Below are 27,963 nucleotides of genomic sequence, written 5' to 3'. Positions count from 1 at the left end.
TATTAATTAATAATCATTTAAATTCCTTTGTTAATTTTGTTAAAATATTTTAATTATACCAGATATTAAATCATTTATTTTCATCAATTTTCACTTTGTTTCAAAATATTTAAATTAAAGTAAGTATATAAATATAAACTTATAGTAAATATTTTCTTTCCTTAAACTTGTCATCCAATTATTAATTATAATTTTATTATAATTTATTTTACATTTATATAAATATTTGTATTATAGTATACTTATATTAACTACTTTATTAGCATCTGTTTGTGTTTCCCTGTTTGCGCTTTTACTGTGTGTATTGATCCTGATGCATGTAAAAATAAACAGTAGTTTGATGGCCAAATAGACTGTTGTCTAGGTAGGGAACTGTAGTCACAGCCTGTGTGTGTGTGTGTGTGTGTGTGTGTGTGTGTGTGTGTGTGTGTGTGTGTGCGTGTGTGTGTGTGCGTGTGTGTGCATGTGTGCGCGCGCGCGTGTGTGTTTGTAGGGGGAGCTACTAGTTCAGTCAGTCAGTGCGCAGTAGAGGTGAAAGCTCAGCGTGACAGTGTGTGTGTGTGATCTCTCTCTCCTGCGTGAGAGAACATGGGACATATTTGGATATCCGAGAGCAATAATTTCCAGCGGCTCGGATTATCGTTTAATCCCTTACCTTCCGCGCCTCGTCCCAGAACCGCCTGATAACGCCCAGAGATTACACCAAAAAATTACACCAATCTTTGCTGTTCAGAGGAAAACAGAAGAGGAGCCATGATTTGTGTCAGACGCGCTAGCATCGGCTGCTCAAGCTAACTGAAGCGCGACTGTGGGAATCTTCTTTTTGTCAGCCCAAAGTTTCTTTCTCACATTTCAACAGGAATATACTGTAACTGTGAGGAGTTTATACTGGATTAGAGAATTATGGTGTAAAGTCGACGTTATGCGCCTGTTGTTGACTCGCTTGGCTCATAGCTAACTGTTAGTAGCGCTAGCCGATTACTCCGTATGAACAACGGCGCGTCTTTAATGGGTTTTAATTAGTTTTACAATAACAAATATACGTTCTTATTAGTAATATTGACATAATCGCGCAGGTGGTTACTAGATAACATTGTAATGAGATTATTTCTTTGTGTTGACAGCTTTGCAGGCGCATGCTAACAATGCACTAGCTCGATAGCTGAATTGCTTTTCTATTATAGCAATAACTTGCCACGATGAAATATATGTTTTGGTAAAGAAAAATTCAGAACTTTACGTGTGTTCTTTTAATTTTGTATCATTAACGATCATTTGAGCTTGTGTGAAGACATGTAACGTAAACAACCTAACTGTTCAGTTTGTCAGTCACTGAAGGATTTGGACATTGATATTATGTTAAGACTGGAAGAATCAATACGGCTGGGCATTTTAAATATTAAACACTTATAGATCTGGACTTGAAGGGTGGGATATAGTTTGTTTTTGGTGTGTCCGCGGATTTGGCCTTACGCCCTTTCAAACATAGACCTGACACCAGAGCCTCAGTGACCCCCGTAGCTCTGGAGAAGTCAGGATCCATCTTTGGCATTAGAGACGGACACACACAGTTGTCTCCTGTTCTTTGCTCTGACTCTGGCTCTATGTGAGCAGTCATGGGCACCCAGGGCAGCCCTGTGAAGAGCTACGACTACCTGCTCAAGTTCCTTCTGGTGGGAGACAGTGATGTGGGAAAAGGAGAGATCCTGGACAGCCTTCAAGATGGATCTGCTGAGTCTCCATATGCCTACAGCAGCGGTGAGTTAGTCAGCACTTTCCAGACATCTTCACGCAGAACACGAATAACACATCCTTCAGTCAGAATGATCTCACATCAGGGCCGTTGGTCTGTAAGCTAGGGCTGCACGATTAATCGCATGCGATTGTAATGTGCATTTTGTTAGTAAAGCCGGTTCTGTGATCAGCAGTAAATCATCAGTAAATCACGTGCTTTCAGAAGGAGCAGCATGTACTAAACAGATCCGAAGTTCCCTGACAAGTTACGCAAAAAAAAAATCTAATTAAATCAGAGAAATCATTCGTGATAATGACAGCTGTTTGCATAGCTTCTCTGTGAACTACGGCTCTGTAGTAAATGCTGCTCCATCTGAAAGCATGTTAAAATATCACATTTAGTAAAATATAGTGCTGTCAAACGATTAATCGCATCCAAAATAAAAGTTTTTGTATACATATGTCTGTGTATGTTATGTATATAATAAATACAAACTTATTCCGTATTTATTTCTAAAATATCTGCATGTATTTACAAGTTTTTTATATTCATATAATTTATATTATATATAAATATTTAATGTATAAACATATACATAACATAGACATAATAAATATACACAGTACACATACACATATTATGTTAACAAAAACATTTATTTTGGATGTGATTAATCGCGATTAATCATTTGACAGCACTAAATATTTTGAGTATTAAAGGGATAGTTCACCCAAAAATGATAATTATGTCATTAATGACTCACCCTCATGTCGTTCCAAACCCCTAAGACCTCCTTTTATCTTCGGAACACAGTTTAAGATATTTTAGATTTAGTCCGAGAGCTCTCAGTCCCTCCATTGAAACTGTGTGTACAGTTTACTGTTCATGTCCAGAAAGGTAAGAAAAACATCATCAAAGTAGTCCATGTGACATCAGAGGGTCGGTTAGAATTTGTTGAAGCATCGAAAATACATTTTGGTCCAAAAATAACAAAAAGTGTCAGCCACATTAAAAAAGTTAACAGCTTAAGTCATTTGTGGATTAATGCTTATTGGAGACGAGAACCATTTTAAACGATTCAGTTCGTTTTGGTGAACTGGTTCAAAAAGATCCTGTAAAATAGAATGGTTCATTCGCAAACCAGATATCACTACACTTGAACGTGCTCACAACAACCGTACATACGTTTTCATTGGAGGGACAGAAAGCTTTCGGACTAAATCTAAAATATCTTAAACTGTGTTCCGAAGATGAACGGAGGTTCCACATGTTTGGAATGACATGAGGGTGAGTCGTTAATGACATAATTAAAAATTTTGGGTGAACTATCCTTTTAAGTGAGCATGGATGCTGTAAGTAGACGACCGCGTGCCTCCCATTTTCAGTCAGTAGGCTTCAAAAGCATTATTGCACATGCGCAGGCTGTGTGAAGAAGCCCGTTGCTACTTGAACCTGTACAATCCCTCAGTAAAACAATATAAAGACAGCTAGATGTGCAATAATTCTGGGCATTTGTTTGTTCACGTTTGTTGCGGAGCAGAGTATCAGCGTGCGCTTTCGGTAGTATAAATACAAGTAGGCCGCGTCCGCACTGTCCGTTTAAGTGTTTGGATTGCGCATTCGGAAAGTATAACACATGCTTTACACAGAATAAGGCACGCAACATATTTCATAGTATTCTACGAAGTGATAAAGCCATTGCATTATAAATATACTTTAATGAAATTTATAATAAGAACTCAACCATGTATTGTCGTAGTCCTGTGTTTATTAGTCATGTTGAATGAATGAAAGAAGTTAAATCTTCTGTTTATCCAGCTACTGCTGGGTTTCTTCTAGGGATGGGCGTTTTCTGCAAATATCACATTTAAATACTTGAGCTCACAAAAAACGAATATTCGAATATTTGTTTATTTAAAATAAGTTTAATGAGACCTTATTTTTCAGCAACATTTATTGTTTTGTCATTTTTGAACAAGCTTACACACAATAAGCTTAAAAATTACACATCGTGTTTTGTAGCTGAAAACTTTTAACAATGCGTGCAAACAAACAAAAGTGCAGATTAAAAGCAAAAAAAAAAAAAGTGAACAAAGAAAAAAACGTAAAGCAGCCTGCAGCAATTAGGCTTTTAGCTTACACTTAACTTTGAAACTGTTAGCAAATCTTTCTTGCTTTTTGCCGCGTAGAAAATGTGCTCTGACGGCACAGACGTTGGCGGGACTCACAAATAACGGTGTGCTAAGCGAATAAGTTTTGTGAAGCGCTTCGTGTTTTCGTTTCACCACTGAATGGGATCCTCATCTGGTGGAATACATTGCTCAAACAAGAACTGTTCCCACTCGTCTCGGCTGGACTCTCTGTAATCATCGCTGAAGAACTGGCTCAGCCTTTTCCGACGAGTGGCCATTACATCCTCTTCATCGTTGGTGGTGGTGGCTTCATCCGCACCACTCGCATCAAGGAAAATGTTCTGATGATGTTAAAAAAAGTTTTTTTTTTCTTACTTCTCTCATGTTTTCATCGAGAAACCTGAGATGTTTGTGCCGAGGGTCTAGGGCGGAAGCGAGAAGAGGAGTTTTCACTGCATTCTCCAAGTTAGCGGTGTTTATACATTGCTTGAGATGCCGCAACAATGTTCTTGAATTCCATCACTTTCTGTGATTCTCCACAGCATGTTTGAAGTACTGTAAAAGACTGCAGTTCTTATTCATTCATTAATAATTTTTTGCTTGCATTTTCAGATATGCCATGGAGAATCACAGAAAGTCACCAATTAGATTTTATTGTGGCCTTTTTTTTTATGGCAAGCAAAAATATAGCGAGTATAATTTTTATTTATCAAATAATTAGAGCAGAACGAATATTCGAATGTTCGACTATCCGTGCACACCCTTATTTTCTTCTGCGAGGCGTATTTGGCGTTTCAACACGAGAGCGCCCTCTTTACTGCTGATCACAGAATTGGCTTCACTGAAAAATACACATGACAGTCGCATATTTTATCGAATCGCGATTTTGTTTCCATTTCAATTAATCATGCAGCCCTACTGTGAGCCATTCATATAGTTTTGATGTTAACAGGTTTACCAAATAACACGGTCAATATTATTCTATTGTATATGGTGAGTTATTCTGCAGTGCCATATTGTTGCTGTGAGTGACTTACAGGAGGTGGAAACAGCTGATAATAGTTTATTATTTGGTTAGTCTTTTACAGGAGTGTGTGATGTTTCCTTTTGTCCATTTAGATCTTTATATAAAAGTTGCACTATTTCTGCGCAGTAGATGCATGAAATACACTTTGTGTGTGTTAGAAGAGATCCGATAATCGGTTTGAAAGATTTTTCACTCTTTTATTTATTAGTCAGGATTGTACAAGGTGTTTTGGGGGAGTGTTCCAGTGTAGCGCTCTCCCTCAGGATACAAAACTCACAAAGTAAATGTAACTAAGAAGTGTGCTTGTGTATATGTTTTCATTGAACAGGTCATTGCAGCACACCTTCAATACCGGTTTTAAGCACAAGCTTTTTTGATTTGATTTATTTCACAGCTTTCCTTTTACTGTAATGAGATCATCCATGCTCTGTCATGAGGCTGAAGCCAGTGAGGTGATAGACCAATTATAGACCAATATGCATTTCATATCCAAATGAGCCTTGTGTGTGCAAGCGTATAGGAGCTGGGTTGCTCTTATTCTGTCCCTTTTCATACATAAAGGCTGCTGTTCATCTCGTCGGTTAAAACTATTGGGAACAGCGTGTGTTTTATGGGTGTGAGAGATCTCACAGTGATGGCTCTTCTCTGAGATCTCCTAAGGGAGCTTGCTGGTCCAGCTTCAAACGAGTTGCCTTGAACAGTCACTCAAAATCAACACAGATGGCTCCACGAGCTGTCCGTAGATTCAGCGATGGTGAATTACACTGCAGGCATGTATATTTCCCAGGGGGAGATGCTGTCCTGACGTGCTCAGATGGTTTAAATGTGGAAAGGCGTTTTTGAAATGAATTATACATGGGGTGTGTAGAGAAACTGGCAGTGTGCATGGTGGAATATTAAAGCCTGCTTGATAGAAAAGTGTCATTTTTTTGGTTTAAAATTCATCTCATTATATAAAACTGCTTTTAGCACATGGACATGTGGTTGGTGTTAAGGGTCTAGACTGGCAAGCTAATAGGTCATGGGTTCAAATCCCATAAGGGATGATGCCCTTGAGCATGGCATTTAACCCCAGTTTGCCTCAAGGGGACTGTCCCTATAAGTGTACTGTAACTTGCTTTAGATAAACGCATCAAATAGATTACAAATTTCATTTTTGATTTCTTGAGCTCAGATAAGCTTTGATAAACTGCCTTATGCTGTTAAGTGGTTTTAGTTTTTGGAATCTGTATTCATCTAAATTGGATCTTTGGTGTTTACTCTGATTGATTTGTCTTTGTGCTGGCTGAGTGGACATCTGTTAATATTTAGTGTAAAGTTGCAGATGCAGACATCTTGGCTGCTAGTGATCCACAGATAGATTTGGCACAAACAAGTACAGCGGTAACAACATTACCAGAGAGTGTTTTCTCTTTAGACATACTTTTCCTTTCCTTACTTATCTGTTCTGTTGTGATTGGGTCATGGAGGTGTTTGACCTTTAAAAAGGAGGAGATGTATATACTTTACCATATCCTCTTTGCTTTGTTTGGTTAAATATAGCTGGCAGGATTTTGAAACATTTTAAAGTCATTAACAAGACCATTAGAAACCAGAATTTCCATTTGTCCTTTTCACCTTATGTCATGGTTATCACTTAGTATATATTATTGGACATTTGTGGTTCATAATCATAAGGATGGGTCATGGTGGTTGACCTCAAACAACCAGTTGATAAGTAGGTGTGGCACGATACCATTTTTCAGAACCGATCCCAATCTGATACCAGAAGTTCTGAGTACCAGCTCAGTTTTTTTTTATATCAGTGTAGAATTTCTATACCTCAGTTTGTGTTGTTGACACACAATCTACTGGGCAGAGTGAGAGAGAAATTGCAAAATTGTGGATAGGAGTGTGTTCAACCAAATTCCCTTTATGGGTTCGACTTGACCCATCGCTGTATGACATCAAAACACTGCATGCTTTCGAATCGCTCTCACCGTACTTTGATATCCGATTGGTCTGCACACTGCTGCTTCAAATCAAACACACCTCATCTCACAGCTGGTCTATTTTTACTAGGCAAGTTCGGAATACTACTGGCGATACCTCTTATTTTATTTTCAGTCAGATATTTTTGAGCCCAGTATTGTTTAGGTCGACACCGATAGCTCTAAACTAGACTAAACTAAATGTATCTTTTAAAGGGGTCATATTTTCTTAATGATATTAATTTTGTGTATTTGGTGTAATTAAATGCGTTTGTGCATTTTAAGGTTGAAAAAAAACAAAACATTTTTTTCCACATACTGTACATCATTGTTTCTCCTCAATGCATCGTTTTTTACAAAGCTCATCAGTCTGAAAAGCGAGGTGTGCTCTGATTGGCTAGCTATCCAGTGCGTTGTGATTGGCCGAATGCCTCAAGCATATGACAGAAATGGTATGTTAACAGCAGTATCAAAAGTATCTATATTTATGGATCAATCCGCCCATCCCTGTATTGACGGCACACTTACGCTCACATCCGCATGTAAACATCATCGGCGTGGAAGTTCTTCATTGTGAGTTAAACGGACACAAAGTTTGCAATTTGTAATGGAATATTGACTGGTTTTGCTCAAGTTCGCTGACGAATTTTCAATCAAAGTCACAGCAGAACTGTGTCTCTGAGCACAACAGCAGTGTTTTGATTCTGAATTAATCCGTTTTCTGAACTTATCAGGTGATCCATTTATTCAGTAACCCACTCATAAAGACAGTAGTCATTTGCCGTTTTAATAAGTGACTAATGTCACCTGTTTGACCCCTTGTGATTTTGCTGGTATGATAATATGAAAGGCTCTGATACGGAATGGGACAAAGCAGTTATTCACATCCCATGCACAGAATGATGCACTTGAATCTAGGGCTGTGTGATTTGTGGAAAATATCGAATTGCTTTTTTTTTTTTTTTTTTTTTTGACATTTCGATTTGCTTAGCAATTTTAATTTAGCAAAATCAAGCTTCTGCTTCATGGAGACGTGTGGTGTGGAGCCGCGCGAGTATAAACAAGCATTACAAGACAGTGCCAAAAGTGCCCCCCCGCCCCATTATAGTTATAGTCACAGTTTTCAATATTTCTTTAACTAAAATGAGGCCTAAAATCAGCCTTGCAGCTAAACCTCAGACAGAGTTACTCTGAATGTTTTATTTTTAGCAAAACCTTCAAGTCCTCAAAAAGACTTCATTATGACACTGCTCTCATTGTGTTGAATTTTTAGTGGAAAGCGGATTTCCACAGTTCTTCACCCTCTGATGAATGATGAAGTGGTGATCAGATGTGGAAGTCAGAGTCATGTTGTGTGCTGTTTAAACACTAACACAAGCTCCTGTTGAAAGCAGGGTCTCAGTGAAACCAGCTTTTCTACCTTTCTCAGCCTCAGGCATGTTTGTTTCATTGCTCTCATGTGCTCGCAGTCTTTGAATTTACTCTCAAACTCAGACGCACCCTGTTCAAGCTTCTCAGCGTAGCTGGGCATATTGCAATTCACACCATCTATACATGTTATGAATAAACCAAATGATGAGACACGAAGACATCATGCTCTGAAAGCAAAGGCCTCCTGCTATGAAAAACAATACAACATTGCTACATTCTCCTGTTGAAAATATTTTTTGTTTCCTCTGTCCACTGATAATAGGCTGTTGAAATCAAATTAAACATGCCCGCACATGTCACTGTCCACTTGATCCTTCTCCCGTGTCCTCAAGTCTTGCTGGAGCTTTCACTTCCAAGCTCTTCCTCAAAACTATCTGCTTCAGGATGTCTTTTCTCAGCATGGCTGGGAAGTCTCGGCCTGAGGCCTGTGCTGGAATCTGAGATGATAATTACACCATACTGCCCTTGTCAGGCTGCGTAGCCAAGCCATCTGCCCATAAAAATACCCAGAACGAAGGAGGAGGGATGCTAGAGGAACGAAATGCGATGCGCCTTCGGCTTGATGTGCTGCCCTGCTTAAGAGCACAGCTTTTGCAGGATCGAGAGCAGCAGAGAGTCAGACCCCGTGGTTCTTTTTAGGTGTGCGTTATTTTCCCTCGTTACATTCTCTTGTAGATGTTTAATAATGGAGGACTGAAGAAACCTATGGGATCAGAAGCAGCCGACATTCGCCTGTCAGGAGATCTTCCGCTGCCTGTCTAACTGAGCGTGAGAGCAGACTCTCCTTCAGACATGTTCCCTTTCAGAGTCATCAAAGCTTTACGAAGTATCTTAAAGATGAATGTCGCTTCTTTCCCCTTCCTTTACTCTCTTTAAAGCCTCTGCCGTAGAGATGCACGATTTATCAAAGTAGTGAAAAACTGATAACTGGATCTTTTTAATTTCTATTAATATTAGTTAATTTTCTGCTGTAATGCTGAGCAATGAATTGAAAAAAATAAATGAAATCGTGACTTGACCAGTTGCTGTCAACAAAAGAGGACTTTGTTTTTGCCTCTAATCACAGAGGAAGAAAGCTGATGTACCAGAGGAAGCAATGGCCAAAACCACTCTCATTATGATGAATAAACTCTCCCCGACTACTCCAGGCTGGCGACGAGTCCATGTCCATGTTGTCAGCATTATATATAATCAAATTTCTCAAGTGTGCAAAAAGATGATCTACTGAGACAAGGACTCATGGCATGGTGAATATTACAGACACAGGCCTGTATGAAAAGAGACGCAGTGAGCCTTTGTTAGAGACAGAGCTGGCTATTAAATTACAAAACCATTTTGAATGCTGCAGAAATGCAGATATTGCCATTCAGTTGATGGAGACCGTACTGTGTTTAGTTTTTCATTTTATGAATGATAAATGCAGATAAGCAGTCATAGTAATCGCCTTATTGGAAGCGTCCTGGTCACATTTCAGCTATGATAGCATTAAGTAACTGCAGATTGGTTGCAGCTGTCAAGCTTTCCACTGAATGTGCTCAGTCATTATCAAGATGGGCATTTCAGCTTTAGTGCCTTCTAATGAAAGGAAGAATTGGCTGAGAATTAAATTAGCCAGTACACCAAATGCAATCATGGTGACGGCCGAAGCTTTTGGAGTTCCTGATCTTGTCTAGAGTGTTTTCTTTTCAGTAGCTATCTGATGGCAGACAGACAGGTACGGGTCTTATCTAAGTGTTCTCTGTCTCTCATTCTGCAGGAATCGACTATAAGACCACCACGATCCTGTTGGATGGGCGGAGAGTGAAACTAGAGCTTTGGTAAGTGGATCTTGTTGTTTCCCTCAACACTGAACAATGCATCACACGTTAAGTTGTGTTATAATCAGGCTCCTTTTCCACAGACAGCTCACTGTCTTCTCATCGCAATGGAAATTAACAATGAAAATCTCATGGTGAAATAAAAATAATATATATTAATATATAATATTTATAATAGTATTATTAGTAGTAGTATTGTTATTAATCAAAATATTAAAAAATATATAAATAGCTAAAATATTTAACACATTATTTGTAAAGGCTCAAATAAATGTTAGATTTATGTTCTAAATCTCTCCTAAATGTAAATCTTATTATAAAATTAAGTTTCCACAATATAATACTTTAAAGATTGGCTGTTATAAACTTTCTTGAGAGTTTTATATAAACACACATTAAGACATCACTTACTGGTTAAGCAAAATATAATGAATGTACATGCTAATAGAGTGCATATATTTAGCAAAATGCTCTTCTCTAGACTTTTCTCTCGTGAACTAGCGAGCTGTGGACACTGAATGACTTTCCTGAGGTAAATGTGACTTGGCTGAAACACTGATTGAGCGATAATGGGATGCGATACATTCCAATTAGTTCTTTCGATGTTCAGTTATGTCTTTTTTTTGTGCTATAAGCAGTAGTACTCCGCTGCCAACTTAAAAAATAAATCCTGAAAAAATGGAAAGAATTTGAAAGTTTTGACACATTTCTTTTAAAATAATCAAAAAATGTTTAGTATGTACATTACACACACACATACGTATACATATTAATTTTTTTTTTGTATGATTACATAAAATACACAATTGCGGCTCATAAATCATCAAAGAAAACATTCCATTAACTGAAGGAGGCTAAGAAATCTGGAGCCCACTCTGTGTTATACAGCCATAAAAGCATTTAGCCACTTCCCCAGAGAGAAAGTAAAGTTTCCTTGTCAGGAAGGCATTGGAGTATAAGACAGCAGAATTACACATTATGAAGACAAACAACAAGCTCATTAGCATTAACACACAGTGTGGTAAATTCCTGAGGAGCAATTCTCCAAACACTTGAGGAAATTACCATTGTCTACTGTAATGTGCTGGGCTATATAATGTAATGGAGCTTCTTACTGCATATTCCTTGTAGAGTATCTCCAGAGGGCTTTAATCTCAACCTACATCTATCTTTGCTAATGCACGTTTCAGATCCAAGTTATATCTGATGAGCTCTCTGATGTGATTCTGGAAGTGCACCACTAAACATCTTTCTCTTAGAGTGGGTTCAGTCCCACATCTTTAGAAATGCATCTGCCACTTTGGACTTTTTTATGCAGATTTATTTAACACTTTCCACCTCATTACGACTAGCTTAACTGTGTGAGAAAGTTCTCACAGATAGAGAGTGTAGGCAGCTGGAAAGGTTATTTGGGCGCAGACGTGTCACAGTGGAAAACTCGTTTTTCTAGTCTGTGACACCAACACAAGTGCCTGAGTCATCTTGTATTTGGGTTAACGCTAAACTCTGTACTGCACTGTGTCCAAAACAGTGTCGATTTCAAGCTCCAAGTAGTGAGCCGCCTTTCTATTTACTGCCTACATAGGCAGCTGCCTTTTAAGGGATCATTGTAACTAAAATAGAACCTCTTAAGTGACCGATTTGGAACGCTTTTCATGGGCATTAACTCTCAGTGCTACACCTTTAGTGCTGAAGCATGGAGCATTAGTTTGATGTTAGCATGTTGTTAAGTTAATGCTATGCTCTTAAAAGCATAGGAAATGGATAGCACACAAATAACTATGTTTAAGATTTTCTCATAATCATCTGCCATGCTGGATGTATTTCTCACAGAGCTTGTCTCAGTGCATTCTGGTTTTGCCGCCTTTGCTAAGAAATTAATTGTGGCCAAAAGAAGGTCACTTGAAAGGCTGCAAAATTTTGATGCCCACCTTTTAGAACAGCTTTCACATTATAAATGCTCTAATGATGCCTTAAAATACCATCTATGTAGGAAGCTCACTGTTTTGGAACAGAGCTCATGTGTCGAGCTTAACTGACGTAGTGTTTACAGGCTGTTTGTCTTGACTTGTCTCTGTTTGCTTTTAGGGACACCTCGGGGCAAGGCAGGTTCTGCACCATTTTCAGGTCATACTCCAGGGGAGCGCAGGTAAAAAAAAAAAAGGCACTTTAAGTCTTCGAGCTTCACCGTTTGTTCTTGCTTGGAGGATTAATGTTGTACTAAGTGCTTTGCTTAAGGCAAAAATGAACATGCATGACATACAGTTTATATACAGTTGGGTTCAAACGTCTGAATCCAAAAAAAGACGACAAATTCACAAGTGGTCTTGGAGGGTGTTGAAATGGTTTTGCAGAGTACAGTTGATGTGCAAGTGTTGTTAACATCCCTCCTCACTGCATGAACAGGATACCGGCTAACAATGCATGTTTGTTTGTCCTTTACAGGGGATCCTGTTGGTGTATGACATCACCAACCGCTGGTCTTTTGACGGGATAGACCGCTGGATCAGGGAGATTGATGAGGTAAAATGAATCCCCTCCTTATGATAACAGGAAGTGAGATCACTAATATACCCCTAGTCATGTGTGCTTTAAGCTTGAGACGGATAGATAGAAGTCCTCGCTTACTGCACATGTGTGTATTTGTAAAAGAATATTGTTCAAAGTTACAACAATTTAAAGCCAGACTCGTAATGTACAGTGTCACAGTGACTCTCCTTTCCTTTCCTTTCCTCCTCCTCTTCCTGTTGCTGTGTTTGATATCCAGAAAGGATGTCCTCTCTTATTACAGCCACCTAGCTTTCAGGCTACTCTGTTACGCTCTCTTCCTTCCTTGTTTGAGAATATTATGTGCTTGCAGATATTTAATGTGTGGATATCTGTGCTTGGGGAGTGTGTATTTGTTGCATGGCTGAAGATTTCTTCACACAGAGAGCTGCAGAAAGCACAAACCACACATGATAGAAAGAGAGAGCGTGTTGTATTAGTTGGCACCAGAGACATAAACTTGGGGACTTTTGACCTGCTTCGGGAAATATCAGAATACTTGAGGCTCTGCTTTGACTTTGCAGAATTGACTTGAGTCAGACTTAAGCTAATGATTCACAGCGAGTCATTTCATTCCAGAATGAGCTTTGACCTTGCTGAGCTTCAGAAGGGTGCATGGTGCAGGAAGCTTCAAATCAGTAAAGGGAGGAAACTTTTAAGGTCTCTAGCAGTCAGCTGATAAACATTTTTTAATTTAAGAGTGAGGCATTTTAGTTTATAGATATGTTTGCAAATTATTTACACTACCATTTAAAAGTTTGAGGTTGGTAAGATATATTTTTTTTTTTTCAAAGTCTCTTATGTTCACCAAGACTGCATTTGTTTGATCAGAAATACAGTAATACCAATAATATTGTGAAATATTATTACATTTTAAAATAGCTGTTCCCTATTTTAATTTATTATAACATGTAATTTATCTTCATTGTGACATGATGCTTCAGAAATCATTCTAATTTGCTGCTCGAGTAACATTTCTTATCGATGTTGACAACACCTGTGCTGTTTAATGTTTTTTGTGGAAAGTGGTACATTTTCTGGAGAGATCAAAAGAACAGCATTTATATGAAATGGAAATCTTTTTTTTACATTATACATGTCTTTACTTTCACTTTTGATGCATCCTCGCTATCAAAATATATATTAATCTATAAAAAAAGGGTAATGTAGAAATATTTAGAAATGCTGCCAATAAAACTTTAATGGTAACTTTATTATTATACATCTGTGAGACTAAATAAAAAAAATTACTGAAACCTTGTTATTTGACTCATGTCTTTTCAAAAGTACAAAAGTTTTGACTTTTTAGCATAATTTCTGGTTCACTTTGCAGCTGATTCTGCCTGAGCACCTTCACTTAGACCAGATGAGACTGAACAGCATTTAATGGAGCCATTTTTATATGGCATTTAGTCTTGAGTAATGGTGAACTGATATTAAAATTCTAACTGATAGCAATAAGCTGATAACAGGCCAGTAACCATGTACTTCTAACACACACACAATACAATAATGCAGTTATTATTTTAAATGTAGTCCTAAAAATTAAATTCAGTAATTTTGTTTTAAATGCAAAAGTGAATTTAGGCAACATTATAATGCACAGTATGGAAAATTATTTGATATTCCTTTCTGAGATTTAAGTGTTAGATTAAATTATTAGTATTTTTAATGATTAAAGGAATGAGCATAATTATGAAATATCCAATATCAACTAATAACTGATATACGTCTTTCGGAGCATTTGAGATTCAAGATGCAAAGAATAAGATGCGTGCATGCATGCTGTTTTCTCTGTGGACTGGAGAAAGGCACAGATATGACCGGCCTCATTGAATAAATAAATGAGACCGGCCATCTGTGACACTCTTTGTGACAGTGACAGGACTGTGGATCTCCCTCGTTCTCATCTCTCTGGTCCTCCCATCCCCCCTTTTTTAACCCACTTTCTCGTCTCTCTGTCTTCCCTCAGCATGCACCTGGTGTACCCCGTATTCTTGTGGGTAACCGGCTGCACCTGGCGTTCAAGCGACAGGTCCCCACAGAACAGGCACGGGCATACGCAGAAAAGAACGGCATGACGTTTTTCGAAGTGAGTCCCCTCTGCAACTTCAACGTCATCGAGTCGTTTACAGAGCTGTCGCGCATCGTGCTGATGAGGCACGGCATGGAGAAGTTCTGGAGGCCCAACAGAGGTGAGGCTTCCTCCAGCATGTGTTCAATGACAGACAAATGCACCAACATCTCTTCACTTTGAAATCTATAAAAACTAAGTGACAAAAAGGTCGATTCTTTCTGCTATTTTAGAACGTAATCGCACAAATGCAGTGATCCAGGAAGACTGGCATGATCGGCATAGCTTTCCATTAGCATAGAAAACCACACTGTATGTCGTCCAGAGCCGTGTAATTAGAGGCAGAAGGCTTTCAGCAAAGCTCTTCTTTCTCTGTCTGTTTCCACTATTATGTGGAATTTTCCCATGAGACCTCACAGTGCCTCAGATGAGCGGTTTAGCAGAAGCAGCATCCTGCAGTTCTGAGAACGGGAAGCACTCTCAACATGCCTTTTAAAATGGCAGCGATTTACACTCTTTATTGCTCTCCTCGGCTGTTCATGCAGAAGCAGAATGAGTTCCTATTCCATTATCATTCAGAGGTCTGCGGTTTGGAAGAATTGTATACTTTTGTTCAGCAAAGGTGCTTTAAATTGATCAAAAGTTTTAGACATTTTATAATGTTACAAAAAAACTGTAGTTACAGAAGATTTATCCACAAAGATATTAAGCTGCGCAACTGTTTTTATAATCGATAATACTGTAAAATGTTGCTTGGGCACCAAATCAGCATATTATAATTTATTACATTTTAAAATTTCACTATTCAATATTCACTATTATTATTATTATTTTAATCATCAGATGAATGCAGCATTGGTGAGATATTTCTTTAAATGATATTGTCGGGACTCGTCTGTCCCCAGAAGCCATGCTGTTGTTTTTTTGATAAAGGGCTCAAACATCCTTCCCAGGGGTTTTCCATGTATATCACGTTCTAACACAATTAACTAATATTCCCCATGTCAGGCTTCCCATGTGATTCTCATTTGCATTCGACTCCATTTGAAAAGAAATGCAGGCAGCATGTTAACATCTGCTGAGGCAGTGCTGAATAATTCAAAACATTCTCATCACTTTTGGAAAGAGAATAAAAAAATAATCTCAGAATGTGGATGCATCACCGCTCCTGTTGAATCCCTGGAGTATCACATGCCTTTTCTTTATGGCTTCATTATATAACTGTCCAGGACCGTTCTGATCGAATTGGTGTTGTAACTCAAGTGTGTGTGTGTTTTATCTTTGTGTCATTGCAGTATTCAGTCTGCAGGACTTGTGCTGCCGTGCCATTGTGTCCTGCACCCCTGTGCACCTAATCGATAAGCTGCCGCTTCCTGTGGCCATCAAGAGCCATCTGAAGTCATTCTCCATGGCCAATGGCATGAACGCCGTTATGATGCACGGACGGTCCTACTCGCTAGCCAACGCCGCTGGAGGCAGCAAAGGCAACAGCCTCAAACGCTCGAAATCCATCCGGCCGCCTCAGAGTCCGCCACAGAACTGCACCAGGAACAACTGTAAGATCTCCTAGCCTCTGGGCCCAGGGGCGGGGCCACCCCCCTCCCTCGCTTATATAACACTCAGGTGCACACGGACAAACACACGAGGAAATCAACACGGGCTGGGCCGATGGCACAACAGAGGTGTGGCACCTCCCGGTGTGGGGAGAGCAGGATGTGAACAAACACTTCCTGTGGCTACAGACGGCCGTATCTCTCCCCTCACACTGCTGCAGTAACAGTTGGTTCTTCACTCACAGATCGTGAATAAAAACAAACCCTTCATCAGACTCTGATTTTGTTGCAGTGAGCACTGGCAGCATGTTTCCTACGGTGTTAGCGCCCTCTGCTGGAGAATCCATGCAGGTCAAACCCTGCATTGGCTGAAAGGCCCTGTTTGAAGTTGTCTTATGGGCTTATATTTCGCTTTGGTTCTGTTCTCATTTGCTCATACTCATTATCCTCAGTGCTCTGCATATGATGTTCCTCTTTTTTTGCTATTTGTAGGGGCCTGTTCTTCCTGCAAAAACTGAAGTACCTCGGTCACATGGTCTTGCATGCTTACCAACAATGAGAGGGGGCTGATGCAAAATGACTTGTAGTGCTTGCGTATAAACCGATGCATTAAAAATGTGATTTGCACTGCAAATTGGTGGTCTCTGAATTTGCCGGTCATTTGCACAATGACTTAATCAACAGAGTGACTATTATTGAATGTGGACTGTGGGACCGCTAGGCTGAGAGCGACGGCACAAACATTTCCAGACTCCGACAGATTTTGAATGGTGTTTGATGAAACATACGTCATTGGGTCAGACCTGTCTTCTCCTTAAACACGGATTACAGGAAATCTCTCCTCAGGGGACAGTATTGGCAAAGGTTTTTTTTTTGTCACCGTTTCTCCTAACTTCCTCTTTTTTTTTTTGTCCTGCATGTCAATAGTTTAACTTTATACTGTAATACTTACCTTTCTTCTCATGTCTAGAGTTCAATACCACAACTGGCTTACGGCCTGATTTTCTCCCTCAAACCCTGCATTTGCCACACCTTTCAGTACTTTCCCGTTACACTTTTCAGTCTAAAATGCTCAATGATTTCAAAGTCCACGTGTTCTACCAGTTTTCAGTGTTGTAGCATGAGTTCAAAAGTCAGGTCTTTGCTTGAAGCCCTTTTAATCTGCACATACAGCATGGTTTCTCTATAGATGTATATCAGAATGAAGGATAATGAATCCATTCAAGCTTGCTTCGACAGATCAAGCACAAATCAAATGGTGATGTCACAAGTGGAATCTTCCGCACCTCCTTCCGCTTCCAGGTCTGATGAGCCGTGGTTGTTGAATAATGGATGCTCTTTATATCGTCAAACTCTCCCCCGCAGTGTTTTTCCCCTCTCTCCTCCAGCCCTTCATCTCAGGGACGAGCCCCGGCCTCCAGCAGCAGACCTGCCCAATGAAGCCTGTTTAAAGTGTGCTGAGTGACCGGCTGTTAGCAGGAGGCCTTTAAACTTCTTCAGAGGGCTGTGAGCGCTTGTGTTTGACCTATACGCTATTTGCTACAGGCCTTTGCAGTCACTATAGCTGATAGAATGAACCTGGCACACATTGGTTGTGTGTTTTAGAGCAGTTGTGCGTATTGGTGTCCATCTGTTGGGTGACGTAAAAACGAAAGGGTCCAAAGAAGGTGTTATTGCCCCCCCACCCTCACCTTAATCTTTAAATCCTGAAAGGTTGTGGTTATAGAAATACTACAAAAAAAGTGTTATTTTGTTCCTTTTTGGGCATCTTCAGAATCCGTAGGTATTAGTTTAACCCTCTCACCTGAGAGCAAAGGTTGTTGTTCTCTGTAATATGCACATCATACACTCAAAAGGAATTCTCCCTCTCATCATTTTTTTTTTTTTTTTGTATTGTAAAGTGTTTTTCCTATTTGTAACGGAAGCCTCTGATTATATTTGAAAACAAACGCTCATGGTTTTTAAGTCGGGCAGTATGATGAGACCCTCCTGGAGTGGCCAAAGGGGCGGTTTCTTCTGTGTGAACGGGATCAAGGGAAATGTGATTTGGTGGAGCAGTGGGAACCCATTTGTAAACACTATTTTCCTTTGGTTGAAGCTAAAAGCTGCTAAATAACTTGCGTAATTATTATCAGAAGTTCTTGCAACAACTTTTTAAATTATTGATGTACAGTTCTTAGTGTATGAACAGCAACAACTTTTTCACAATAAAATTGATAATGTTGTCAGTAAAACAAAGCTTTGAGGTTCTTTGATTCCAACTTGCTCATCACAGCTGACACTTATTTCCATATTCAAATATTTATTTGTTGATATTTACACTGATAGCACTTTTATCGGAATACATTATAAAGGATGTATGCGTGTAAAACATCAGAATGTGTTGTGGGAAAAAAAACAATCAAATCACTATAGGTCAAATTTTTCACCTGGTAGTGTTTTTCTTACTTGTGAGGAAATTATGGAGCCTTGCATGTGACATGATGGGTGAAGAAAAAAAATCATTATTAATATCTGTTATTTTCTTTAAGTCTGCCATTTTTTAACAATTTAAAAATAAATGAAAATTAAACTACTACTAGGCCATGACTGACCTAAAACAAGGGAACAAATGAATACGGTGTGAGAGTGACTTAACTAAAACAATGGAATCAATTAATAAAACATGGCCACAAATAAATCTTGGGAACACATTCTTAATTTTATGGCCACACAATCTATTTTTATTTTCAAACACCATGTGCGAGGCACCACAGTAAACACACTGTCACTTACTAGACAAGCACAAAATGCCATTACTGCTGATGTTCTGAATCATTCCTCTTTGCATCCAGTAGAGAGATGATAGTTGGAATTTTACAAATAAGTTACAGATTAATGCAATATTTAAAAAAAAAAAAAAAAAAAGACATTTACAGATTGAAAATAACTGAAGAATGTATTTCACATATTCAAGGGCAGTGTATTCGTCCAGTTTGGGTTGAAATGTGGTGTCTGGTCAAAGTCCTACAGGACAGAAATTAAGATAAGACTGATTAAAAGTGCTTTCAAATGAGCAAAATGAATTCACAATAACTTGAGCAGAACTGATCCAATGCACAAGTTCAGTTTCAGCTTTATTCAAGATGTAATCTATTAATAAATGCTGTTGGTGCTTTTTTTTTTTTCCAGATTTTATAGGCCATCATAACACATGAGATGCATAAATCTAGCTCTTTCTATTAAGTGGTTGTGGTGTTTGAAGACTGTTTGTGCCTGGCAGTAGAGTATCATTGGTAGTTGTGCTATTCTGGGGTTTCTCTGAAGCCAGCTAAGGATTGTAGTGCCCTGAGTTGGACCGTATTTGGCTGAAATCTCCACAATCGTGATATGTTTATCTTTCTGGTGACTACATAATTTTACTAATGATAACTAGATGTAAAGAGGAAGAAGATGAGACCAGACAGAACATGAGAAGCACGCACCTGAGGTCTGTAAGATGCTATTTCCCTTCTCTCCTTCTGTAGATTTTGCAGTTTATTCAAGAGAAATGCTTTGTCCTTTCCTTCCTGACAGGCAGATGGAAGAATGGAGTCAGTGAGGTTAAAACTATTATCTATATATAGTAGTTTCTAATGACACTGAGGTGCGGTGGATGCTAAAGTGAGGTTGGTATGATCCTGGCACTCACATTCACGATCTGCTCTCTCAGAGTCTTGATGAGCTGTTTCCGTCCCTGAGTGATTTGCCAGAGAAAATAAGTGATGACTCTGAAAGAAGACCGAAAGGAATGAGAAAAGATCAGAAAGTCTCAGATCCGCACTGAAAAATATGGGTGTAAAAATGGACCTTTCCTATGTGAATAGTTCACAGAACATCAGCTTGTGGACTTACAGGACGATGAGACTAATCAGGTAGTAGAAGAGTTCACTTCTCAGGATGTTCTCAAATATCCACCAGACCCAGTTACTTTCAGGGAAGTTCTGGATAGAATCAGTCCAATGGAAAATGGTTTGGAATGGGGTGTCAAGACCCTGGAAGGGCCCACACTGATCTGAGGGCTTCAGACTGCGAGACATCATACAGGAGTCAGTTCACACAACACATTTGATGACCCATTACACTGCTATTGAATTGTTTTTCTATGTAAACTATGCACTAGTCCAGCGGTTCTCAACATTTTTGATGCCAAGGCCTTCTTGCATTTTTTCCATTCCTTTGCACTGTGCCTCATGTTTTAAAAATGTCCCTCGTGTCTTGTTTAAACAATACAACCTATGTTTTAACAGGCATGTTACTTTTTAACATTGCAAAATTACTTTTTCTTTTTTTTACAGTTTTTAATGTATTCTTTCCATGAAGATACCCTTTCAAAACAACAAAATGAATACATTTTACATGGTATTTTTAAAAATATGTCACTTGCCTAACAAAGCGTCCATCTAGTGCATGTTTACATAGACAAATGATTAAAAAAGCAGCACCGTGGAATGCAAAAACACTTTACATTTATTTTATTAACTGGTGACGCTTTCTAGACTGTCATCTGAAAAGCAGCTTATTAAGAGCTCAATTTGAAAGTGTTAACACAGTACACAAAACTAATTGAAGCACTGAAGATATGTAACTTGGTATAAAGACATCTGGTGAATCAGAATTGAAAATGTTAAATGAAAGGGTCGCACCTCCACACTGTGTATGCTACCATGGATAGCACGCCCACAAACGAAGGGAAGAAGAGTAGGGCGATGAAGACCGTTTGTATCTGAGCGGCTCTGCCAGTGTGTTTGGGAGGCTGACAGTTCATACTCAGACTGATCTGAAACAGGAACCGTGAGACTAACAACATGCAATATCATCTTGACTGCAAGGACAAAGTGATGCTATAATGGTGTTTACCTTCTTCAAGTAAAAGATGATAAACAATTTTAGGACTTGCATTACAGGAAGTAGGGGGGAGAAGTAAATTCCAATCCTGGGCAGACAGGAAGAGAGATAAAAGAGACAGTGCAATCAGCTGGAAGGAATATCAAAGCATGGAGCCGAAGAGATGCAGATATTGACTTACCAAGCCAGAGTCTGAGCATAGATCAGATCAAGTACATTCCTAGCAATGTCAAACTCTGGGACGCCGAGACTCTGGATGCACATGGTTCCGATTACACTGTAGCAATTTTGAAAAAGAGAAATGAAAGTGAATCTATTGATTCTGTGTCATATGTAATTATTCTTCATATGGAAGAATCCACAGTATGCGAATAGAACTGTAATGTAAACCATTTCCTTACATTTTTTATAAGTCTGTAAAAACACAATTTATAGTACAAACTATAAGGCAAATATATTATTTACAGTGTATGCCATCACTGAAAAGTTTGGGGTCAGTATTTAATATATATATTGATTTTACATTTTAAACTAATTCATTTTATTCAGTAAGGATGCATTAAACTCCATTAAGCTGACATAGATATTTATGTTTATTTATTTATTTTTTAAATCAGTGCAGTTCTTACAAAAGAGAATTCTGGGTGTAAAAACAGAACTACTAAGATGCACAGCTGTTTTAAACATAGATAATAACAATAACTACTTTAGGAGCACCAGGTCAGCATATTAAAATGATAACTGAAAGATTATGTGATGCTGAAGATTGCCATGATTGCTGCTAAAAATTAATCTTTGCCATTACAATAAAAATAAAATTACAAAATATATTAAACTCTATTCTAAAAATTCTATAAGTTATTTTAAACACTGTCTTAACACTGTACTGTCTTACTCTATTTTGGGTTCATAATAAATGCAGCCTAAGAGCATTAGAGAATTTAAATTTTACAATTTCACCAACCCCAAACTTTGGAACAATAGTGTATTTATTATTTGGAATCTGTAAAACAACACTAAAGCTGCTAAATATTTTCTAACTTTGGCAACAGATGGATTTATACTGTTGGTTCTAGGTGGGAATAGTTGCTTTTAGCAGCTGCCATTTTCCTTTTGGGATCAACTGGTTTTTGCAGACCTACTTCAACAGCCAAAATGTACCCGACTTCCTGTATTTGACTCACTTGCGTAGGAATTCCCCAAAGAAAATGCCAAGCAGACAGAATATGAAGTCAATCATCAGCAGTCGATACACGCTCTGCCCCACAAAGGTCTCCCAACACTTGAATAAAAAGATTACAATCGAGTAAAGAGACACATAATCAAGCTTTTCTAGTAACCCATGATAAAATGAACTCTTGGTGCACCTACTGAGATATTGTCAGGAACGAAATTCAGCCAATAAAAGCAAAGGATTCCAAGAACGGACATCTTTAAAACAACATTTCTTAAAAACAGATAAGAACAATAAAGGTTAGGTCACCCGACATTATTAGCAATGGAAATCTGATGCTTCTGGTAATTTAGTGTTTAACTAAACAATGATCCCACCTAATGATGCTGATGTAGATCTTTGCGCGTGGGTTGGAGTAGCTCTCTATTTTGCTGATGAGAGAGTAGAGAAGAGGCACTATCAGGTTGATGAGCGACACGACCACAGGCAGAAGCAGAGTAGATGCCTCGGCCCTTAAATCATTTGGATTGTGATTGAAACTGAAGGCCTGCAGCAAAACATAAGCACAAGAGTGTGAAATGCATGCAAAATGTGAATGATACCACACTGTGAATGAACTTACCAGATCTGGATCTGTCCCCAGGAAGTAGATGCCTGCGCAGGAACCTAGGGCAAGTCCTAAAGAGAGCAGCCAGGCCAGTAGGTGGAGAGACAGATGCTTTATTCTGTCAGACAGAGACATTTTGTTTTTCTCCTGTAACCTTTCTGATAAGGACTCCTAGAGGACATGTGCAAAATGAGCCAATGGACACAGAAAAGGGATGACGTCTACAAGATAAACAGGTATGAACCTTCAGCTGAATGGCGAGATTGTTCTTGTTGTACTGTATGGCTTTTTCATTGACAACGCTGAAATCCCAGCTGCACAGGAGACGCCATGCTCCTCCAGAGACAGGTCCTGTCTCTAACACGAAGTTCTTCTGAAAGGATCTGGACATGCTGAGGAGGAGCAAAAAGAAATCCAGATCTTTCTGCATTCCCTTCTGCCACTGAAATGGTAGCTTGTTGTATCATTCTTTATTTTTTTATGAGTCCCAATATGCAAATTTTCCAACATCCACACATTTTAAGGGAAACAATCAGCCATTGACTTGAACATTCCATATTTCAAAGCGGCTTTCAAAAGGCAAATATTCCATATGTAAATTCTGGGAAATTGTGCAAATGCTAAACAGTGAACAAAAAGTCATCTAGCTACAAAAAACAAGCTTTGTATTGCTTCTACACTGTAAAAGCCATAGTAACCTACCATACTGTCGAATGTGTTACCTGTAAATAAGAGATACCCAACACAGCACCAGATATGCGGCTATGGTGAAAAAATAGGCCAACTGCATGTTGTAAGCTGGTTTGGATACGATCACTTCACCATTATAGCCACCATAGAACAAGACCGTCTGGTTGAAATAACCCTGTCAACAGAGATATTGGCATACTCTCCATATTCTAAAGCTTTAAATAAGCAAAGTTTTGTATAATGAACACTTGACAATTAGGATGATTTAATTAAATGAATACTTCGCTCAAAAATTGCTCTCAAGCCATCCAAGATGAGAGGTATTTAGCATGACATCAGTTGTTCACCAGTGGGTCCTCTGCAGTGAATGGGTGCCGTCAGAATGAGAGTCCAAACAGCTGATAAAAGCATCACAATAATCCACAAGTAATCAACACGACTCCAGTCCATCAATTAACATCTTGAGAAGTGAAAGCTGGGTGTTTGTAAGAAACATATCGATCAAGACATTTTCAACTTCAAGTGTTGTTTCCAGCTAAAATACGAGTCCTCTGTTCATAACATTCCTTTCTCCAGTGAAAAAGTCATCTAGGAGATAAATATCCACAGATCAAGCACTGTTTACAAGCAAAATGGTCCTAACAAATATGTTGGAGGATGTTGATGTGAGAGGACAACAGGCGATGGACTTTTTCACTGGAGAAAGCATTATTATGGTTTATGGACTATGGTATTTTTGCCAGAAGTGACGGTTTAAAGGTAAAATGCCTTAATGATGTATTTGTTTTATACAATCACACAGCTTTTCTTATTACATTAATGGTGGACTGGAGTTGTGTGAATTTTTGTTTTTATCAGCTGTTTGGATGCTCATTCTGACGGCACCCATTCACTTCAAAGGATTCATTGGTGAGCTAGTTATGCAATGGTAAATTTCTCCAAATCTGTTCCCACGAAGTAACAAGTTTATCTATATCTTGGATGGCCTGAGGGTGAGTACATTTTCAGCATACATTCAGGTTTTTGGGTGAACCGTTGCTTTAAGATTAGCTAATGCATTAATTAACATGCTATTAACAATATTTTTGCAGCATTTAGTACAGATTAAATATATATTTGAACATTTAAAGCTGTATAAATTAAGATTAAACAATTATGAGCAAGCATGAAATAAAAACGAAAATGTATACAGTCATTTAGATTAATAAATGCTGTAAATGCTTATTGTTAGTGCATGCTACTTAATGCACGGAATAATGTAAAGGAATTAAAGCTTATTGTAAAGTGTTAATTAGTATATTTGGACTCAGTAGAAGAACTCACCACCCCAGTGAGGAGCTCGAGTCCTCTGAACCCTGTGGTGCTGCTGATATTAGGTGCATGCACAATTTGTGGGATTGTGATGAAGCAGAAGTTGATGATGAGGGAGAAGAGGTTGAACTGCAACAGCCATTTAAGGAACAAGAAGTAGGAGAGGACAGAAGTGCCAAACCTGCTGCCAATCTCCTTCAGTGTGTCCTGCCATATAATCAAATGCTGCCTAGCTGATGCCAAGCTGGCACAAAATCTGCGGAAAGACTGAATTGGGGGCCTTATTAGACTTGAAATATCATGCAGCGCTTTTAAGAACGTCCAACTTACTAATGACAAATCTGAATTTAAAAACTGCATTTAACTTTGTACCCGAGACACCTGCTGACGACAGTCTGCAGTGAGGATGGTCTTTGAGAGTTTGACAGAGTTCACTCTGTTCCTGTTGAGACAAGTGCAAGTTCAAGTTTAGATAAAAGTTAGCATTGTCGGAAATGTTGCATAAATGTATAATTACAAAAGACGTTAACCTGACTGTTTTCCTCTCATTAAATGGCATAGGTAATGATCGTATGGCTTGAAATCTGGCTCCGGCTGACAGGTTAACCAGGTCAGAAACCAGTACATTTTTACCTGGGATCACAAGTATGTCTTTAGTTAGTTCACTTACTGTAGACATTCAAAATACTTATTATACCTATTACTACCATTATTTATTATATTATTTTGTTTTTATACATGTATATATTTTTTTTCTGTAAAAAGTCATTTCTATTTGTATACAACATTCTTTTTAAAGACATGAATGCATTTATTCAGCAAAGACACGTTTAACTGATCAAAAGTGACAGTAAAGACATGAATTCATGAATCTGTTCAAAGATTTATATTTTAAATAAATACTGTTCTTTTAAATTTTCTATTCATCGAATAATCCTGAAAACAAAATGTATCGTGATTTCCACACACATACACACACACACACAAACAAAAATTAAGCAGCGCAACTGTTTTCAACAGCGATCATAATAAGAAACATTTTTATGTTTAATATATTTACATTTACATTCATTTTTTAAACTCCAAATCGGCATATTAGGATGAATTCTGAAGGATCATGTGACACTGAAGACTGGAGTAATGATGCTGAAAATACAGCTTTACCATCAAAGGAACGAATTATATTTTAAAGTATATTGTAATAATATTTTACAATTGATCCTTTTTTTACATTTTAATTTTAGAACAAATAAATGCAACCCTGGTGAGCAGTCATAGACTCAATGTTTTAACTTTCAAAAGCATAAAACCTCACCAACACCACCTTGCACTACAGCTACACATATTCTGTAAAACATGACTTACTGTTTTCAGCTTCCTGTCGGATTTCGTTCGCAGTTCGTCCCAGGTTTCCCAGAGCTGTGCCATGCTGTGGGAAGACACTCATCCTTCTCATCCTGCTGTTTTGATCATAGATTTGTCTTCCTTTTCTGGGAATTTAACTCCTTTTAAATCTTACATGTGTGTGGATATATTCCAGGAATTACAGACTGCCTGGTTTGCTGACCTCACTGGAGGAACAAGGAAGTCGTGGTTTAATTGTAGGATACAAGGTACAAGTGGGCTGTATCGCATTTTATCTTTGTGTCCTGTTGTCTGGGTGACAGGTTTCACCAACCAATACCAGGCAGGAGGAACTCTGTGGCCGGGTGTTGTATTACATTTTAAAAAGGTATTCATTAGTTATTTATTAACTGTCTTCCAAAGTGTCAGCAGCAATATAATGACGATACATCCTGAACAACTACTCTTGTTTATTTTTGATAGGATGAAAAATAAAAGAAATTCCATCATTCTTGGCAGAAAGTTGTAATTGTTGGTGTAACTGCGTAAGAAAACTTGTCTAAATCTGTCACATTGGGACTTACAGCTTTACCAATGATCTGTTCTTATTCCTGCTCCTCCATTGCAAGGTTGATTTGTCCTCCCCTTGTTTGCTTTTTGGGAATTTTACAATTTGATTGAGTTGATCTGTTGAAGTGCACAAAGTGTAATGTAAGACCCATATATAAGGCCCGTATATTTAACAGATGAGAGGCTAGGCCTTGTTTTGTCTCGTTTGTAATTTGTTCCTTAGGCAATACATTTTTAACTAATCTTTTTTAAAAGTCATGTGACGTCCAAAATGGAACACAAAAATATAATAAGCTATATTTACATTACATCTAGTCATTTAGCAGACACTTTTATCCAAAGCCACCTACAAATGAGGACAATGGAAGCAATCAAAAACAACAAGAGAGCAAAGATATTCAAGTGCTATGTGTCTCAGTTAACCTAGCTAGGAACACAGCAACGTTTATTATTATTATTATAATATATAATTATTATAACAGACAGAATAGAAAAAAATATATAGCAAGATAGTGTTAGAGGCCTTTTTTGTTGATTGTATAAAAACAAATGTTATGATATGGTAACGTCATCGACATCCTCATTGAAGAGAAAGGCCAGTTTACTTAAATGATGTGTTAATTTCATTAATTAACACATAATAAATTGTCGAACACTCATTACCATAATATTAATAATAATAAACGTACATTTCTCTCAACGGTTTTTTACCTCAGCTGCCACCGTCAGTCTGAATCCTGAAAGCCTCTTATGTTTGTTTGAATTATATGACGTATGGACATTTTATTTAATGTGGTAAAAATAAACGTAGTAGGCATATGATAAAAATCAGGAAAACGTCATGCGTAACCTATTTTATGATAGTAGGCTAATGATGTTTTGCTGTTGGTTACGTCTTCAAAAATAGGCTTTACAATCATCATCACAAATCTGCGACTACACACATCAGGCAGTAGATGGCAGTATTGAAATATTAATCTATGTTCTTTCTTTTTTTTCACCCAAAAGTTATTTGTCAGTCCTCTGCTGCTGCTAAAGAATTATAAAATCAGACATTTATAAAAGTGAAATACTTTTTTATTTATTATTGCTTTAAGAAGTTTAAATGTAGGCAT

General features: G+C 38.2%; 2 protein-coding genes across 3 annotated transcripts; one reads left to right on the top strand and one right to left on the bottom strand.

The window, feature by feature from the left end:
* The first annotated feature begins 486 nt into the window (after positions 1–486).
* Positions 487–18,524, top strand: rab40c (RAB40c, member RAS oncogene family). The gene is made up of 6 exons (XM_052545153.1): positions 487–1,758; positions 10,052–10,112; positions 12,201–12,261; positions 12,558–12,635; positions 14,632–14,854; positions 16,029–18,524. The coding sequence occupies exons 1-6, from the start codon at positions 1,617–1,619 to the stop codon at positions 16,301–16,303; spliced, it is 840 nt and encodes a 279-aa protein (XP_052401113.1). The 5' UTR covers positions 487–1,616; the 3' UTR covers positions 16,304–18,524.
* Positions 18,525–19,043: 519 nt separating this feature from the next.
* Positions 19,044–26,519, bottom strand: tmc5 (transmembrane channel like 5). 2 transcript variants are annotated; one of them, XM_052545069.1, is made up of 17 exons: positions 26,300–26,519; positions 25,465–25,567; positions 25,307–25,376; positions 24,947–25,201; positions 23,656–23,798; positions 23,178–23,325; positions 22,949–23,104; positions 22,704–22,873; positions 22,524–22,599; positions 22,337–22,434; positions 21,334–21,429; positions 21,165–21,240; positions 20,951–21,084; positions 20,160–20,333; positions 19,957–20,035; positions 19,751–19,834; positions 19,044–19,292 (listed from the first exon to the last, which is right to left on the bottom strand). In XM_052545069.1, exons 1-17 carry the CDS (start codon positions 26,388–26,390, stop codon positions 19,230–19,232), a joined length of 2,016 nt encoding a protein of 671 aa, XP_052401029.1. In that variant the 5' UTR covers positions 26,391–26,519; the 3' UTR covers positions 19,044–19,229. The 2 variants fall into 2 exon arrangements, with proteins under 2 accessions (XP_052401029.1, XP_052401021.1); XM_052545061.1 differs by having other exon boundaries at positions 22,704–23,104.
* Positions 26,520–27,963: the final 1,444 nt, after the last annotated feature.

The sequence above is a fragment of the Carassius gibelio genome, chromosome A3, assembly GCF_023724105.1.
Source record: "Carassius gibelio isolate Cgi1373 ecotype wild population from Czech Republic chromosome A3, carGib1.2-hapl.c, whole genome shotgun sequence".
NCBI classification, from domain to species: Eukaryota; Metazoa; Chordata; class Actinopteri; order Cypriniformes; family Cyprinidae; genus Carassius; species Carassius gibelio.
Note: the sequence above shows the minus strand (reverse complement) of the source record. Positions and strands in the feature narration are given on the sequence as shown.

What these genes read in the sequence shown, in the direction of transcription:
- rab40c (XM_052545153.1), top strand. Translation starts at nt 1,617, where the DNA reads ATGGGCACCCAGGGCAGCCCTGTGAAGAGCTACGACTACCTGCTCAAG. An exon ending in GGATCAGGGAGATTGATGAG is followed by an intron (nt 12,636 to 14,631) that starts GTAAAATGAATC and finishes GTCTTCCCTCAG; the next exon opens with CATGCACCTGGTGTACCCCG. An exon ending in GTTCTGGAGGCCCAACAGAG is followed by an intron (nt 14,855 to 16,028) that starts GTGAGGCTTCCT and finishes GTGTCATTGCAG; the next exon opens with TATTCAGTCTGCAGGACTTG.
- tmc5 (XM_052545061.1), bottom strand. Translation starts at nt 26,390, where the DNA reads ATGAGAAGGATGAGTGTCTTCCCACAGCATGGCACAGCTCTGGGAAAC. An exon ending in GTCGTCAGCAGGTGTCTCGG is followed by an intron (nt 25,202 to 25,306) that starts GTACAAAGTTAA and finishes CCCCCAATTCAG; the next exon opens with TCTTTCCGCAGATTTTGTGC. An exon ending in TCATCTTTTACTTGAAGAAG is followed by an intron (nt 21,085 to 21,164) that starts GTAAACACCATT and finishes TTCCTGTTTCAG; the next exon opens with ATCAGTCTGAGTATGAACTG.